Source organism: Lygodium microphyllum, chromosome 7 (genome assembly GCF_053477565.2).
Source record: "Lygodium microphyllum isolate KBCC chromosome 7, Lygodium_microphyllum_v1.1.10, whole genome shotgun sequence".
Lineage (NCBI taxonomy): Eukaryota > Viridiplantae > Streptophyta > Polypodiopsida > Schizaeales > Lygodiaceae > Lygodium > Lygodium microphyllum.
In genome coordinates this window covers 44,228,032-44,244,249 of record NC_141141.1, presented here as the reverse complement: position 1 = coordinate 44,244,249, position 16,218 = coordinate 44,228,032, and the positions used below count along the sequence as shown (strand labels likewise).

General features: G+C 41.4%; 1 protein-coding gene across 1 annotated transcript in view; it reads right to left on the bottom strand.

The window, feature by feature from the left end:
* Positions 1-16,218, bottom strand: part of LOC148033397 (uncharacterized) — a 111,345-nt gene that overhangs the window by 62,486 nt on the left and 32,641 nt on the right. Inside the window, exons 2-9 of the mRNA XM_087681306.1 lie at positions 4,945-5,181; positions 4,619-4,714; positions 3,945-3,997; positions 2,193-2,289; positions 1,993-2,066; positions 1,766-1,838; positions 1,542-1,658; positions 753-829 (exon numbers count right to left, since the gene is read on the bottom strand). Of these exons, the coding sequence (XP_087537432.1) occupies positions 753-829; positions 1,542-1,658; positions 1,766-1,838; positions 1,993-2,066; positions 2,193-2,289; positions 3,945-3,997; positions 4,619-4,714; positions 4,945-5,181 (824 nt within the window). The remainder of the gene's footprint in view (positions 1-752; positions 830-1,541; positions 1,659-1,765; positions 1,839-1,992; positions 2,067-2,192; positions 2,290-3,944; positions 3,998-4,618; positions 4,715-4,944; positions 5,182-16,218) is intronic.

Here is a 16,218-nt window from a genome sequence, read left to right as displayed (position 1 = left end):
AGGTGCACATGTGGTGTGTAACTCAATTAAGTCATAATGGCAGGCCAAGGACCCTAAGTTTGCATTGGGTGTCAAACACAAAATTTGTAATAAGTGATACTCGTCAGGTATTGGTGGATGCCTAGTGTCTATTTCGGCCTAGGGCATTTACTTGATCAATAAATGTAAGTGGCGACATTAGGAACTACGGTGATTAATTAATTAATGCTAATTCAAGGACCAATTTGATTGCGGATGGGCACTTTTAATTTTTCAGCAGGGAAAAAGGGTTAAATTAATTTTCAGAATTATTAATTCTGGAAACTAATTAAACAATCCGAGAACCTGGAAGCCAGCAACAAACAGATGGACCCTCTCAAGCTCCACACTTCAAGTAAGGGAAGTTGGAACCTAGATGCTAAAGTAGGAAAGACAAAAGCAATTCATTACAGGCCATCACAATCTAGCAAATAATTTCCTTCGGAGCCCATTGCTTTGTACAGCTTACAATGAAGCTCAAATTATTTACATGACAGCTTGGAAAAGCCATGTACATATACATAGACTAGTACCGCTATGCTTGCACATTACTAAACTTGTGATGCCCTAGATATCCATTTTGTACAGATCATGTTTAGACATATATATAAACTAGTAGTGATATGCTTGTACATTACTACACTTGTGATGCCCTAGATATATATATGCAGATATTCACATATATGTACAGATCGTGTTTAGAGACAAATCATGTTTCAGGAGTGAGAAAAGACCTGTTCTCACTAATCTGCTGCTCTGCAACCATCACTGCTTGCTCCAAGGACTTTGAAAGGTTTCTTAATTGTTCAACCTTTTCAACACAAAAAATATGGCATGAATGTGATATTAATGTCATGCAGATCTACATGACAATTGACAGAGTCAACAAGAGTCCTCATTTAGTGCAAGAAGTAAGCGTTCTTATTTCCACAGCATTTGTGTAAGACAGTAAAACAAGACAATCAACAAAGTCAACCAGAGTCTTTTACCATGCTAAGTAAGCACTCTTACTTCTACTGTGATCCTGTAAAACAATAAGTTGAAAGAACAGATCCAATTCTTTTTGGACTGCTCGTTAATGGTCAACAGGGAGCTAAAACTTAAAAGATGATCATCTCTCTCTTTCCAGAACAGTCCTCCCTAGATAAAGACAAGTTTTGACCAACCCTGCAGACTTTTTAGAACATATCCTCACCTACAGAAACCAACCTTAATGAGTTCCAATCCTACAAAAGATATATAGATACCAGAAAACTGGTAATTCAGAAGTTTCACAATCTGAACTAATGAAACTGGTTTTGGGCCAGCACTTGGAATTTGTTCTTACACCCACTAACACACGAGTTATGTTATACACTTTGCCCAACCTCCTTCACCAAAATGTTCCCCATAGAAAAACCTGGATTTGGCCAGTATCTTTTTTAGTCAGCCAAGATGATTGATTCACTAGACCCATAATTGGTAAAGAAAAGCAACTCCACACTTAAAACATGATACAAAGTGTTCCAGAACTGTTGCACAACCTTCTCTGTTCTAGCTGCTTGCCCATTCACTGCTTGAGAAATAACTGTTGCCTTTCTTTGCAGCAGATTGCGAAGTTGAATGTCCAACTGAATAAGCTCCTTTGTCTTGTTCAATCCCTAAGAATTTCAATGACAACAACGTTTTGCAGGTTTTGCACTTGCAATAAGTTCTTCAAATAAAACAGGAACAACATAAAAAAGGGTCATTTGATTAGAATTCTTACATCTTCCTTTACAGCCACACGACCTTGCTTTTCATGAGTAAGCTGCATGAGGGTGGTAATATCAACTTCTAACCTGTTTACATCAGTCCAACATAGTACTACTTCTTAGGATGTTCAGAATATTGAAATCTACATGCATGTCCTGCTGCTGGTAAGATTTGTGTATTCTCGTTAATGATGGACCTTATGCACTGTACTATACCACACGGATTAAGAACATGACATACCTTTCAAATTCCGCATTCAGTTTTAGATCACCTATAGCATTCTGAGCATATCCAAGTAAGTCCTCCCTTTTGCCCTGAAAGGATTGTCATGTCACTAAAACATGGCTAGTGAAATGCACTTAGCAGGCTATACAGCTCATAATACTAAACTTAAGAATTGCAGAACAAAAATGCAACAATGATCAAGACAGTTAATACACCATTATATCCTCAGGATAATTCGAAAAGGCCTTTGCCAAGTCCTGGATGCTGCTGATAATGGCAATATGTAGTTCTTTGCCTCCAGTCAAACACAATCTGTAACTCACAAATGAGATTCAAGGGACAGCTACATTCTTAGTCAGAGACAAAAGAGGTTAATGCTACTATTTGAAAAATGCTTGGACAGAAAAAACACAAAAGAACAGTGTGTAAACAGCTACAGCCCTCCCACGGGCCACCTGATATGAACTTCAGAAAATATGACTGGCTTTAGTTTCTGCTATTAAGGCTTCACAACCCATTCACATGAAGCTAAGCCATTCAATTGACTTTATAATACCATAATGCATCTGTTTGACAACACAAATCAACAAAGTGCATAGTTTTCTGCCATCATCTTTGCCCTATCTTCAACATTATGAAGGCTAGAAAAATCCAAACCGGAAGCATCATCAAGGCAAGCAAGGCAACAAACATAGCAAGAGCTGACGATGCAAACATAGCACATCCTAGAAAAACAACTGTTCCAGTGCTTGCAAAAGGCGGTAAATACCATTCCAGATTCCACAACAGATTAAATTTTGCCTAAGTTGTTATGATCAACTCATTGTAATTAGAGAAAACCAAATTGAACACATTAAACTTTGCCTAAGTCATTATCATCAACCCATTGTAATAAGAAAAAACCAGGTTGAATGAGGCTGAAAGCAAACTTCCACCCATTAAAAAATGAACTCAAAAATGAGCCTTTTAGCACCCCCTCTCTTCTCTTTAAAATAAGGAAAAAGGAGAGAAGAATAGTACAATAATCCTCTTTTTTCTCCACTTTTGCAATCTTGTTTTGCCTTTTTTATGTTATTCACAAATAATTTGCTCTAATTCCTTCTCTCTCCTCATTCACGGACCCTTTTTCAACCAAATCTTATATTAAGAAAAGAGTTAGCTACAGAAGTGTGGTGCTTAGTTTTCAATACAAGATGATTAGTGGATATGAAGTAATTGATATTTCAAACATGTTGGTCAATTTTTTCCTTTTTTGGAGATGTTTTTGAAAGTAAAATCAAATTTAATAAAAATAGCATCTCTATGGAATCAATTCATATACCTACAATTGGGGCACAAGCAATAAGTAAAATAAATACTAGAAAAAAGGAGTTGCATATCTCAAGGTAGAGGTCGAATATGTCCCATTGTTTAAAAGGACCCCGCATACCAGTGACAACCCTCAAGTTCTACAGAGTTACAGACAAATGGGATTGAAGCACGTAAACTTGTGGGTTGATGGGAGAATCTACCCAATTGATCCCCTAACCAATAAACCTCCACCTTTCTCAAGAATTACAAATTTTTTGAAGTATGTGTGTGAGGGTAATAATGGGTTTCTCAATTACACTGAGCGGCTCAATGATGGGGTATTCAAAGTGTTTCCAACCTACCAATCAATCATAAAAAATTATCATGATGTGATCACTACACATCAACTTCATATACAACAGCTTATACAACAAGTGGGACAACTGAACGAGACTATAATTCAACAAAATAATCAGAATGTCATCACAATGTAGAACACTATCCATGAAAAGTTCACATCCATAAAAAGAGTGTATCATTAAACATACCAGAAAAACATAGAGCATCATTCTTCAGCAACCACACAAAGCAAGATGCAGACCAAAAGCAATGTTGAGACATCTTGGAAAGTAACAGCACAAACAGTATATCAAAGAGCAGTGAAAGGAAAAACCTACCCAAAAATATCTAGCAAGAGACTAACTTCCTCGTCTGCTGGAGCTTCCAGAATCTGAATTTTATTCCCCCCCCCCCCCCCCCCCAAAAAAAGGGGGAATTTGCACAAAGTGTGAGAAACAGAAGAGCAAAACATCAAATGTAGATGAAGCAAAGTCAACATTTATTTGTTATGCCAAGACAGAGGTTCATAGCTACTTACTAGCCACATCTAAAGACAAGCACCAGCATGCAAATATGCATGAACACATATAAATTAACTAATACTTATATTAAAAAACACAAAGCAGAGCATAGAAACTCAAGTCACAGCTGGATTTTACAGCTAAGTAAATGGATGCATGCATTGATGACCACACGAGCACAATGTAGAAACTCCAACAAGCAGATGGTTCACCACATACACTGCACACATTCCAAACAAACTGAAGATGTTTTCAGAAAAGTAAAAGAGTAACACATTCCAAACAAACTGAAGAGAAACTGCAAATGCCTTTTCTTGGTTTGTTGCACTGGGGGGAAGGAGGCACTGCAAATGCCTTTATTCTTTAGAAAAACTGAGCCATGAAGCTAACTAGTAGTGGTTGAAAACAACTCACATCTAGAAAGCATTCAATTAATTGCATGGCAATCATACAATAAAGCTCCCATCAAAGAAATCTTAATCTGTGCATACCATTGACAATACTATATTTTCAATTGCACGACTGCGTAGAAATATCTCCCGAAAGTTCATGGGTTCTCCATCACCCTCAAAGTCATAAAACAGGACCTGTAATGAAGTGTTGAAGTTAGAAAGAAAATGAAAATAGAAATTTAGATCAGAATGCAGTCTACTAAGTCTTCTAAAGAGTTTCTCCTGAGCATACATATGAACAACTGATCTTTAAGAGAGTTACCCAAAACACACGTTACAACATGCAGCATATGTTCTCTTCTCAGTAAGAACCATACTTATTTTGAGGAGCTGGGTCAAAAGTAAAAGGAAGCACATTGAGATACCTTTGATATTTTTCTGGGTGAAGAGAGATCATCTTGAGATGAAGGGACCTGAATTTCTTCACTTCCTCCATTATGCGGCTCTTCTACTATCCATGCAGGTTTGGTCTCCTTGCCAATCTCTTTGAGAGCACCAAGCCATCTAGTCAAAGCTTGAACTCTTTCACTGCCTCGAGCATTTAAGGCAACTTCATTGAGCCTCTTGATTGCAACCCTAGAGTTGTTGAGATTACGACCAACCTGAACATAATGCACATAAGCTTAGGAGCCCATGTTCGATAATTATTGATGAAACAGGAGTTAATTTTCACACAATCATTACAACCAGCATAAACAAGATTGATAGCATGGTTAAGGAACCAAGGGAAAAACATTAAGAAAATCATCAAACTCTCCAATCACACAATGCATGCTTTTCAGCTCATACTATTGATCTTCTTGACCTGAATTCTCTAGACAAAATTAAAGGCAACAGCCTAAACTTCCCTCACCAGCAAGTACAAACAGAAATTGAGGGAATATTGTGAGATCAGCTTGAAACAAGATAATAATGAGTTAGACAATCTGGGTTCTGTCAGTTAGGGTCAAAGATTTGGAGGAAAACACACACACACACACACACATTCTCTCTCTCTCTCTCTCTCTCTCTCTCTCTCTCTCTCTCTCTCTCTCTCATAATGGGTAATTATATTAATTACGAAAAAAGTATACAATAGCAAGATTGCAAAATGCAAAGTGACTCTAGACCATCAAATATGAATGAGATACAATAGATTCAGTCAATACAAAAGGACAAGAGTGCAAGAGGCACCCCGGGACTAGACAAATACAAAGGATCGAGAATTTTGATGGGATTTTGCCACATGGGCTTGGACCTTTGCTGCCCATGTCTCCAATACACCATCTTCTAGCATTAGTTGCAAATATCTTCCCATCATGTATATCTCCTTTCCAAAATCAATTGTATGGGATTACACACTACCTCTTCAAGGTAAGACCTTCCCATATTTCCTTTCTTTCTGTTTCATGTCATGAGTTTAATTGCCCATGAACCGAAGGGAGATTTGTTAGTTATTCATCCTATGTATGAAAACACCTTGGGTATATAAGTGTGTGTGTTGATGTGAAGACCTTTTATACCACCTAGAATTAAACAAGGGTCAAAGGTTTGGGGGAAATGCTTGACCTTTAAAGGAGGCCCTAGTTCTTGTGCTTTCATGTATCTTATCAATTTATTATTTCAATTTGTGTACTTGCAAGAGTCCTCTGTCTCTCTCTAGAGGCCAGCTCACCCAAAGGGACCCACACACAGAGTAGTATCAACTATTTTCATAATCAAACCCTATCGATACTACTAGCCTAGCAAAGACAAAGCCACCTTGCCAGACACCTTCCACTCCACGCCGTAGAGTCACATTGGACAAAGTCATTTTGCTTTGCCAAGCACCATGACCTTGTCTACTAGGACAACGTCTTAGGAGGCCACACCATAGCCTGATTAGAGCCATCATCACAAGACACTAAAGACTCACCACCAGGCAAATTAGTCGAGATTAGCCTCTTAAACAACCCCAATAATGGTTAATTAATTAAATCTCTAATTTGGTGCATGAAAATGGATCGTGTTATCCTAAAATGAGAATGTTGGAGTGCACTGGGTAATGTCTATTTTCACAAATACGCATTCAATAATAGAGCATGTATATGTGTAGAAACCTACATGCATAAGTCAATGCATTTTAGTCTGAAAGAACTTGCCTTTGCATTGTATGTCAAACAATGTACTAAAAATATTGTGCCTTTCTAGGAATGGCAAGCAAGCGGTTCTCTAGGTCTTGGCGTGGACCTGGCTAGCCTAGGTGTTTCTTTCAGCAGACCCTCTTTGTAGTTTTGCTTCTATTTCTAGGAATGTAGATAGTTTGGCTTCTCTGAGGGATTTACTTTTTGGGCAAAGGGCACATGCTCTTGTGATTGACATCATGAACTAGTGATTTTCTAATCCATATTTTCAAACTAAGATTTAAAATGGTGCGTGGTATGAGGTCTCGAAACTTCCTATAAATAGGTCGCCTACCCTCCATTCAGCCTCAATCTCGTCTTTGTAGGTTTCAGGTGATGTATCGCTGCCCACACCCCATTCACAAAGGACATCAGGGTCAAACCTTCCCCTTGCTGCATGCCATAATCCGGTGCTTGATTCGTCTCTGTCTCCCCCTGTTGGTTGTCGCCATTACCCTAGAGCTGTCTCCTAGTCCTCTAGAGCTGTGTTTATTGCTAACCTCACCTACCGGAGCTATTGCCATCATCTAGACACTATCGCCATCATCTAGATTTTGCATTTGTTGAGTTTCTCTCTCCTCCAGCTCTCACCTACACTCCCTACACAATCCCCTTCAATCTCCAACTATCGCCCAGGTTTTCTCTCTCCTCAGGTACCTGCGTTTTTTGTCTTTCTCTATCCTCACTACATGTCTACAAATCCAGTCTTCTATGGCTGCATTAGCTAGTGTTTGGCTCTTAGAGGCCGCCTTTGCTACATTTCGAGATCCGTCAAGAGTACGACACACTCTCCCACTCAGCACCTCTACCCCGGTCCTTGAGACATAAGCGTTCAAGGTACAGTTTTCATTCCTACACAGTTTGCTTGCTACATGAGCATTGTATATGTAGTAGTCATTCATTCATTCCAATCCATTGTGTTCATTGTCTCTGTGTTACCCTATCCCTAATTGTGTTCTTCTGAGTTTATGCTTTGTCGTACACTTTAGTTTATCTTTTTGCATTAGGGTATTTCTTCCCATAGTATCAAAGCAAGGTTCTCTTCCACAAAACCTCGGCCTTTGATTGTGAAGCCCTTTGCAAGAAGCAAGAACAACAAGAGGGCAAGATGACTTCAAACACAAATTCACCACATCATCATGATGCTCTCGAGCCTAGCACATCAAGACATGCAACGGAGTGGGCTTCACAACTTGCTCCTCCATCCAACATGACCGGACTACCATGGACTCCACAGATCATACAAGATTTCATGAGCCAAATATGACCTCATTCTCATGTATTGAGCTAAATAGCAAATTGAAGGTAAATCTTAGATTTTCCCTTTAGATTCAGTGCACCGGTCTATAAATTTTGTAGAAAGGATGCAAGTTCCACAAAGGACTAATCACCCTTACGTGGAAACTAGCATGGAGTCTAAGCCAGTTTCTGTTCCACCTTCATTCACTCCCATGTTAGGTATGCATGATACTTCTCAATCTTTTAATTTTACTCCCTCTTTTCTGCAAGATATTGGAGATGCTCATGATAAAGGAACTATTTACACAAAGTTTTAGTACATTAGCCATGAACAAGATAGGCTTTCAAATTGCACTCAAGAAAAGGTAAACAAAATTTGCAAGAATCTATGGTGAGTGCTCCTTCATCTTTTCTTCAATTTTTCCATCTCACGGTCAATATGAATTTGGTGATCCAATTATTTCTTCATTTGCATTTAAGGGACAAAAGAAACCTAACACTTTTCTTACAACAACTCACATGACAAATCCTTTTAATCTCCCACCCATTAGTTCAACTGCATCTTCCTTTCAGCCTATATTAAGTACACCACACGTCTTCTCACAACACATCGGAAGGTCCTTCACCCATAGGCATGCCTCTTTGGACCTCGTCTTTTCCCCAACCGCGTGGTGTCTCCATGATGGAGATTCGTCCTTCCATCCTCAACTTTCGGGTTTTTCATGGCTTGGAAATGCCACCCAACCACCACTGAGTGTGTACCAATTGGTACCATAGTTTACCTCCATGACATTACCTAGTGAGCCTTCTAGTCATATTGCTATGTCCCAGCCATTTACTCAACAAGGCTTTCATGTCCCAGTGCCTCCACCTTCACCAGTACTTTATGGAAACACTCATGTTCCAATGCCTCCGCATCAATCGGCACCCATTGGACACTATTATTCTATTTTTACCTACCCATCTCACCTCCTACTTATCCTCCTCCACCTCCTATCTATTCCGCTTATCCAACACCTCATGGTTCTTCGTCCTCATTGGCTAAACATGTGTTTAATGATGAGACTCGTTTTAATGAGTCGAACTTCAGTACTTGGTCAAATCTTATGAAGCATGTCCTTGACTCCGAGAACCTATGGGATCTTGTACAAGGGTTGGAACCCCAAACTAATCCCGCACTTATCCCATACGAGGTTGTCCACTCATAGAAGGCTAGAAATGCCTTTGCTATTGTCAAGCTAATGCAAGATCTATTACCTGAATTTCATCCACGGCTTTAGCATTTTGACTTAGCATGTGAGCGTTGGACACACTTGACTGACCACTATGTGGCTCAAGATAGAACCCATTGCATCAATTTGCATCATGAGCTCCAAAACTTTAAAATCACGGACTGTGGTAACTTGAAAGTCAAGTTGGCTAAGTATTGGCCACATAAAAATCAATATTATCAATATTGTCGCAAGGCTAGTCATTTTTATGAGGAGTGTTGAACCAAGGCAAGAGGTACAACACCAAAAGCTAAAAATTAGACCTCCGCCCCTTAGTCGGATAACCCCCAATAAGGGAGGTAGGGTAGTGGCAACCTTCAACATTGGCAGTGGCAAGGCCAAACCCACACTACTATTGGTCAACCATCACAGCTCACAACATTCTCAATGCCATAGGGCTTGTCTATCTGGTCTACAAATGCTCACATCGTCTCCATGGAGACATTTGAGGATACGAGTCTCGTCCACATTTGCGAGTTGCCTCCTAACAAGATGACCCTCAAGGGCCCACTCGTCACAGCCAAGTACTTCAGCTACCCCTTGGATTGTTGAGAGTGGAGCTACTCATCATATGACCCCCATCGTGAACATTTTCATTTCCTGAGCCCCAGCAGCCGAGCATGTCCGAGTTGGGAACAACTCCTCAATCACGATTCATACTCATAGTCATGTCAGTTTTCCCACTAACTAGGACCTGGATCGAGCTATGTCGGATGATGTATACTATGTCCCCCAACTCGAGGTAAACTTGTTATCTGTTTAGCAACTTTACTGGTTGGGTCAAGCAATCTTCTTCATAGTGATCACAGTCAAGGTCCTTGACTCTCTAACATGTTTAGTAATTGCTCACGGTGAGACACAGCCTAGTGGCCTATGACACAATTTCTTTCTAAGCCAATTGCCAAGGACTCTGAGATCCACCGCTTCCAAACTTTAGCTGATACACGAGAGCCTATAAACACTTAGCGTCTTTAGCATTTTTGCTTAAGACACCTCGAATACAACTCTCTTTGTGAGTTGCCACGTCAACAGATGGCTAATGGCCTCCCCTACTTGAAGCTATCGCGGGATGTCTATAAAGCCTATCAACTCAAGAAACAACATTATACCCCATTTCCTCAACAGTCTATACATAGAGCTGAGGCACCTCTTATCAAAAGATGATGTACCAGCGAGACAGTAGAGTTTGCAGAGAGGAACACAGAGTAAACTCGGTAAACACTGAGAAGAGAAGAGAAGAAAAGAGAGAAGAAACTCTGATGAATGGAATGATTGTGATACGAGAGAACAAGGGTGTTGTAGCACAAGGAAGATGATGAAGACAATCACGAACCACGAACCGCAATGTCCTCTTGAAGGGGTGTGAGGGTAGTGGAGAGGCTAGAGAGAAGAGGTGATAGAGTGAATGAATCAGCCATGAGGAATGAATGAGAGAGTGGCCTATAAATAGGCAGAGTCAGTCTAGGGTGGCACCCCTTTTTTGGGCTGCAAACCCTAAACGCAAATCCTAAATGCAAAACACAGAAATGCAAAAAAGTAAAGTGCGGGCGAAGGGTTTCTTAACACTCCCTCTCAAGCCCAAAAAGGGGAACAAGAGAAGAGTGAGGTGGAGATGCAATGCTATATGCTAAAGAATGCTCATGCAGCAGCAGGTGCCACTTGGACAGTATCCCTCGTGGGAAAATTGTTCACTTGCCCAAGCGCCCTAGTACAAAGATGATGAAATCATGCAATACATAAGAGGAATGTTAGACTTTGTGTGGTGCCGAGAACCATAAGGATATGCCCGTACTCGATCTCGGGAGTTGGCTCCATGCTGACCAAGGAACGAAGAAGATCCACCCTGTAATTTGAGAATACCACTTGAAAGGAGACCTTTGAAGATAGTCAAGAGACAGGAGTAGTAGAACCCAAAACTCAACCTTAGGAAAGAAGGTACTAGCTCCCTGACTCCATGTTGGAAGGAATATGAAGGCCTAGCCACCAAGTCGTTGCTGAAGACCCAAGGGCCTCAATCTAGGTAGATCCTCTAGATCTTGGGTATGAGTAGAGGAAATGACTGCTCAAAGGAGAGCACTCCTCGAAAGTGAAAGATGGTGGTGTGTGAAGAACTTCATGGCACATAGGGTCCCTCTCTGAATTGGAAGGAGTAGAAGCAAGGGCCCCCTTTGAAACCAAAGAAGAATTGGAAGAACCCCTCCGAGGGTGAAGTAAGAAAATCCCCCTCTGAATCCCAATCTGAGAGAGAAAGGCAAAAACGCAGAAAAAACCAACAGCAGCAGTCAATATGCTGAAATCAACTCCGAACAGTGTGTGATAGGCTGGAAACAGGCACCAAACTGTTGTAGACAACAATGGCCGGCTTGGACCGCGATGTCCTCTGCGTCCCGGGTGTGGGCAGCAAGCTAAAATACCTAAAATCTGCAAAAATGAGATTGTTTTTTTGAATGGAGAATGATCAGCAACAGCCACTCTGCTATAAACAGCTGCAAACTGCGGGTGGAAGGCTGGAAACAGGCACCAGACTGTAGATGACAGCAAGGGATAGCTGAGACTGCGATGTCCTTTGCGAAAGGGGTGTGGACAAAAAGCTGAAAACACCTGAAACCTGCAAAAACGAGATTTTGATGCAGTGGAAGAATAAAAGTGGATGCCAAACCTGCCACTGGTCTTTGCCATCACTGGAGTAGAGGATCTTTGCCACTATTTGAGCAGATCCAACTCTGATACCATGTCAAAAGATGACATACCAACAAGACAGTATGGTTTGCAGAGAGGAACACGGAGTGAACTCGGTAAACACTGAGAAGAGAAGAGAAGAGAGAAGAAACTTTGATTAATGGAATGATTGTGATACAAGGGAACAAGGGTGTTGTAGCACAAGGAAGATGATGAAGACAGCTATGAACCACGAACCGCAATGTCCTCGTGAAGGGGTGTGAGGATAGTGGAGAGACTGAAGAGAAGAGGTGACAGACTGAATGAATCAGTCATGAGGAATAAATGAGAGAGTGGCCTATAAACAGGCAAAGTCAGTCTAGGGTGGCGCCCCTTTTGGGGCTGCAAACCCTAAACGCAAAAACGCAAACTGCGGGCGAAGGGTTTCTCAACACCTCTTAGATTGATCTTTGTGGTTCGACATCCACCAATGCCTTGAACGGTGCATTGTACTACTTTTTTATAGTGGATGATCATTCTCATTACATATGGGTATACTTTCTCAGGCATAAGTTCATTATATTCACATATTTTTCTACTTAGGTGGTATTGGTACATAACCAGACTCATCATCGTGTCGGATGCATAAGGAGTGATAGTGGATGCAAGTTCGCCTCCCACGAGTTTTCCAAGTTTCTACAATAGCATGATGTTTCTCGCCAACTCATCTCTATAACTCCCCCTCCTAGAATAGAATCGTAGAGCATAGGAGCCAGATCATCACAAACATGGCACACTCTATGCTATTCATAACACAGCTCCCTGGGCGTCTTTGAGTCAAGGCTATTAACACTTCAATGTACATCCTCAACCGATGCTTGAATGCGACCATTTCTCAAAGAGCTCTGTATGAGGTATTCTTTGGCTCTCAACTGTAGCTTACACACACACCCCTAATGACAAAAACTCAAACAGATTGATCTCTTGATTTCGGGAGTCGTGTTTGATGAGAGAGACATTATGCAGTCTTCTATACCAAATTTTGTGCCCTTTCCTCACATTGTTCCTACTGAGATAGTGACTTCTAAGCCGGATCTACTACTCACTCCTGACCCACCTGCAAATTCTTCACCTCCCTGGCCCCCTTCATGAGACCTGTTACCTCACTAGTACAAGCAGACCATGCAAGATTCAAGGATCCTTACACCGGATTCCACTCTAGCGGGCCCTAGAAGATCTGTCCAACTTATACCTCAGGCCTCATTTACGTCATCGTTTACAAAACTGATTATATAGTGCATTCTGAGCCAAATAGTTGACAAGAGGCTCTTCAACACTCCCAATGGCAAGTAGCCATGAAAAAGGAGCTTAAAACTATTGACCCAAATGAGACTTGGACCTTGGTGCATCATCTGAGCCACAAGAAAGTCATCAAGACAAGGTGGATTTTTAGAACTAAGCTAAAAGCTGATGGGACTTTAGACAAATACAAGGATTGCCTTGTGGTGCAAGGGTTTCCCTTGAAGCAAGGTATTGACTATGAAGAGACCTTTGCTTCTACCGCGCGGTTGACTTCATTTCGTCTATTGGTTGCGCTAGCTGCTCACCATGGTTGATTGATCTATCAGATGAACATCAAGAGTGCCTTTCTAAACAATTATTTGAAGGAGGAAGTCTATGTGGAGCAGCCTCTCGGATTTTCTTTTGCTGACCGGAAGGATATGGCCTTTCGTTTGTGGAAAACTCTTTATGGGCTGAAGCAAGCACCGCGGTCTTGGTTCTAGAGGATAGATGAGTTCCTTATAAGACTCACGAATATCATTCTACACCTTACAACCCGAACTTTATATTTCTGTACTACTTTAGAGGGGATCAGCTACATCCTACTCTATGTAGATTATTTACTTATCACCAACTCTGATTCTACTGCTATAGCAAAGATAAATATGAAGATATGCTAGGTTTTGCACTAAGGAAACATATCATGTAGACAAGCAAAACTCAAACCCTAAATGCAAAATGCAAAACACAAAACACAAAAACTCAAAACTTAAACATAGAGATTAATACAGAGAGAAGAAACTGTAAAGTATATGAATGTAAGAGAGTACAAAATGCCCAAGGGCAGAGCAATGCAGTGTCAGAGAGTGACATATGTCAGAGACAGATCCGAAGTGCAGTACCACCAGTTGGAGATGAGAGAGTGCTGAATAATGAAGGACACTAGGCTGGTCACCAAAACACAGCAATTGAAGGCTGGAATCTAGTAAACTCAGCAATGTGCCACCAGAGGAAGGCTGAAACTGATCACACAAGGTAGAGAACTATCAAGTGACAATAGGAAAGGTGTTTGCTGATATAGATGGCTTGCTAGACAACTTGGCAAGGAACCACCGATATTCACCTAGCTTGACTTTCAGATCATCCCCTTCCTTAATGAAAAACTCTTGGAGCTCAAAATCGAGATTGATACATGGAGCTCGATCTCGAGCCGCATAGTGGTCAATGAGATGACTCCAACACTCAAGTTGCAAGGGGGAAATGTTATAATTGAGAGTGAAATTCAAGAAGCAATCCCTGCATTAACTCAGCATTAGCTGTGGCATTGCAGGATCTCCATTGACGGATGTGATCAGGGTGAGCTAATCGAGGGTCCAACATCAGTACCAATGACGAGGTTCCAAAATCCTTGAGATTCAAGCACTTGTTATATGGAGTTCGACCAAGTGGTGAATTTCAACATGTTAAAACGTGTCTTATATGTAAAGGCATTTTTTGTCATGGCAACAAGAGTGGTAGTACTAGGAGATGGAGAAGGTATGTAATGGGGGTGGGGTGAATAGGGGGAATAGGGTGGGGGAGTAGAGTACACTTGGAAAGGAATCCCAAAGTGCCACCATGCATATGGGAAGTATGCTTAGCGGATCCAAATGTGGACAAGGACGGACTAGGTATGGGCATGGTAATTACTTGTGGAGCCCAAGGTGGAGGGATATGGACACAAGGAGCAGAGGAAAGAAATCCCTGCATAGGAGTGACCCAAGAGACGTGTGGTGACAGTCCCTAAGCAAAGGATGGATATCCTTGCGTCTAAAAGGTCGTCTGATAGCTTCTGAGTATCCTAGGGTAGTAAGGGGAATACCTATCACAATCGGCCCAAAGTGAAAGAATGTGGTAAAGTGGGAGTATATGGAAGGTACAATGTAAAGGGTGGCATTCCCCCTAACGATACACCACGAGGTGTAGTGAATGGAGGGTAGGTAGATGGTGGGATGTGCAGAGTCGAAGCAGAAGCAAATAGAGAAAGAGAGTTGAGAGCAGGCACAGTAATCGAGGAGTTCAATGACTCAGAGCTGAATAATGTTTGACAGTGACAGTGTGAGAGTGAGTCGTCGGATAGATGTGTACCAGTGTGGTACACACAAAGAATAAACGAATGTATTTATACTTAGGGTACGGTACACTTACACCCGTTAGGGTGGGTTTACATGTGTGAAGTAATATACACGCGAGAGCACATAAAGGACCTTTACACCCAACAACCTCCCACTTAAAGGTCCTAAGCGAACCTTTAACCAACTCCCACAAGTCTAATGCAATGCTCATGTTGAGCCTTTGCAAGGTTTTTAATGAGAACATCCTATGATTTGATCTTAGTCAGGGTGACTAGACCATCATCCAAAACCTATCTGATAAAATGATACTGAACATCAATATGTTTGGTATGTGCATGAAGCATGGCATTCTTAGCCAGGCATCCAGTGCTCTGGCTATCACATCCAAGTACAATTGTCTTGGTGGGCAGCCCAAAATCCTTGACCAAACGACCAAGCCAAACTACTTATTTTGAAGCTTCAGTGGCTGAAATATATTCAGCCTCAGTGGTAGAGAGTGCTACTATTTTTTGCAATCTAGAGCACCAAGAAACGGCGCCACTTGTCAAGGTAAAGATATACCCGCTAGTAGACTTGCGAGTATCCAAGTCACATGCCATGTTTGCATCACAATACCCCTGCAGATCCAACATACCCTTGCCATAGAAAGTACATTTTGTTTGTGTGCCCAATAGCGACAGGAAACGGCAACGGTCTCCCCGGCACGCGGAATCGCCGTCCCCGGCACGAAGCCGTCATGGGACGCGTTGAGGCTGTGGATAGGCTGAATGAAAAGTTGCAAGAGTTGGCACCAAATGATGAGGCGTATAAGGAGATACGCCATTTAGTTGTGACAAGCGGAACTCCTATAGCTCACCCTATATGCAACTGCATTTATTGTGGATCCTGAGTTCCAAGGCAAGGGTCAGGAGAATGACACTGAGGTTATGGATACA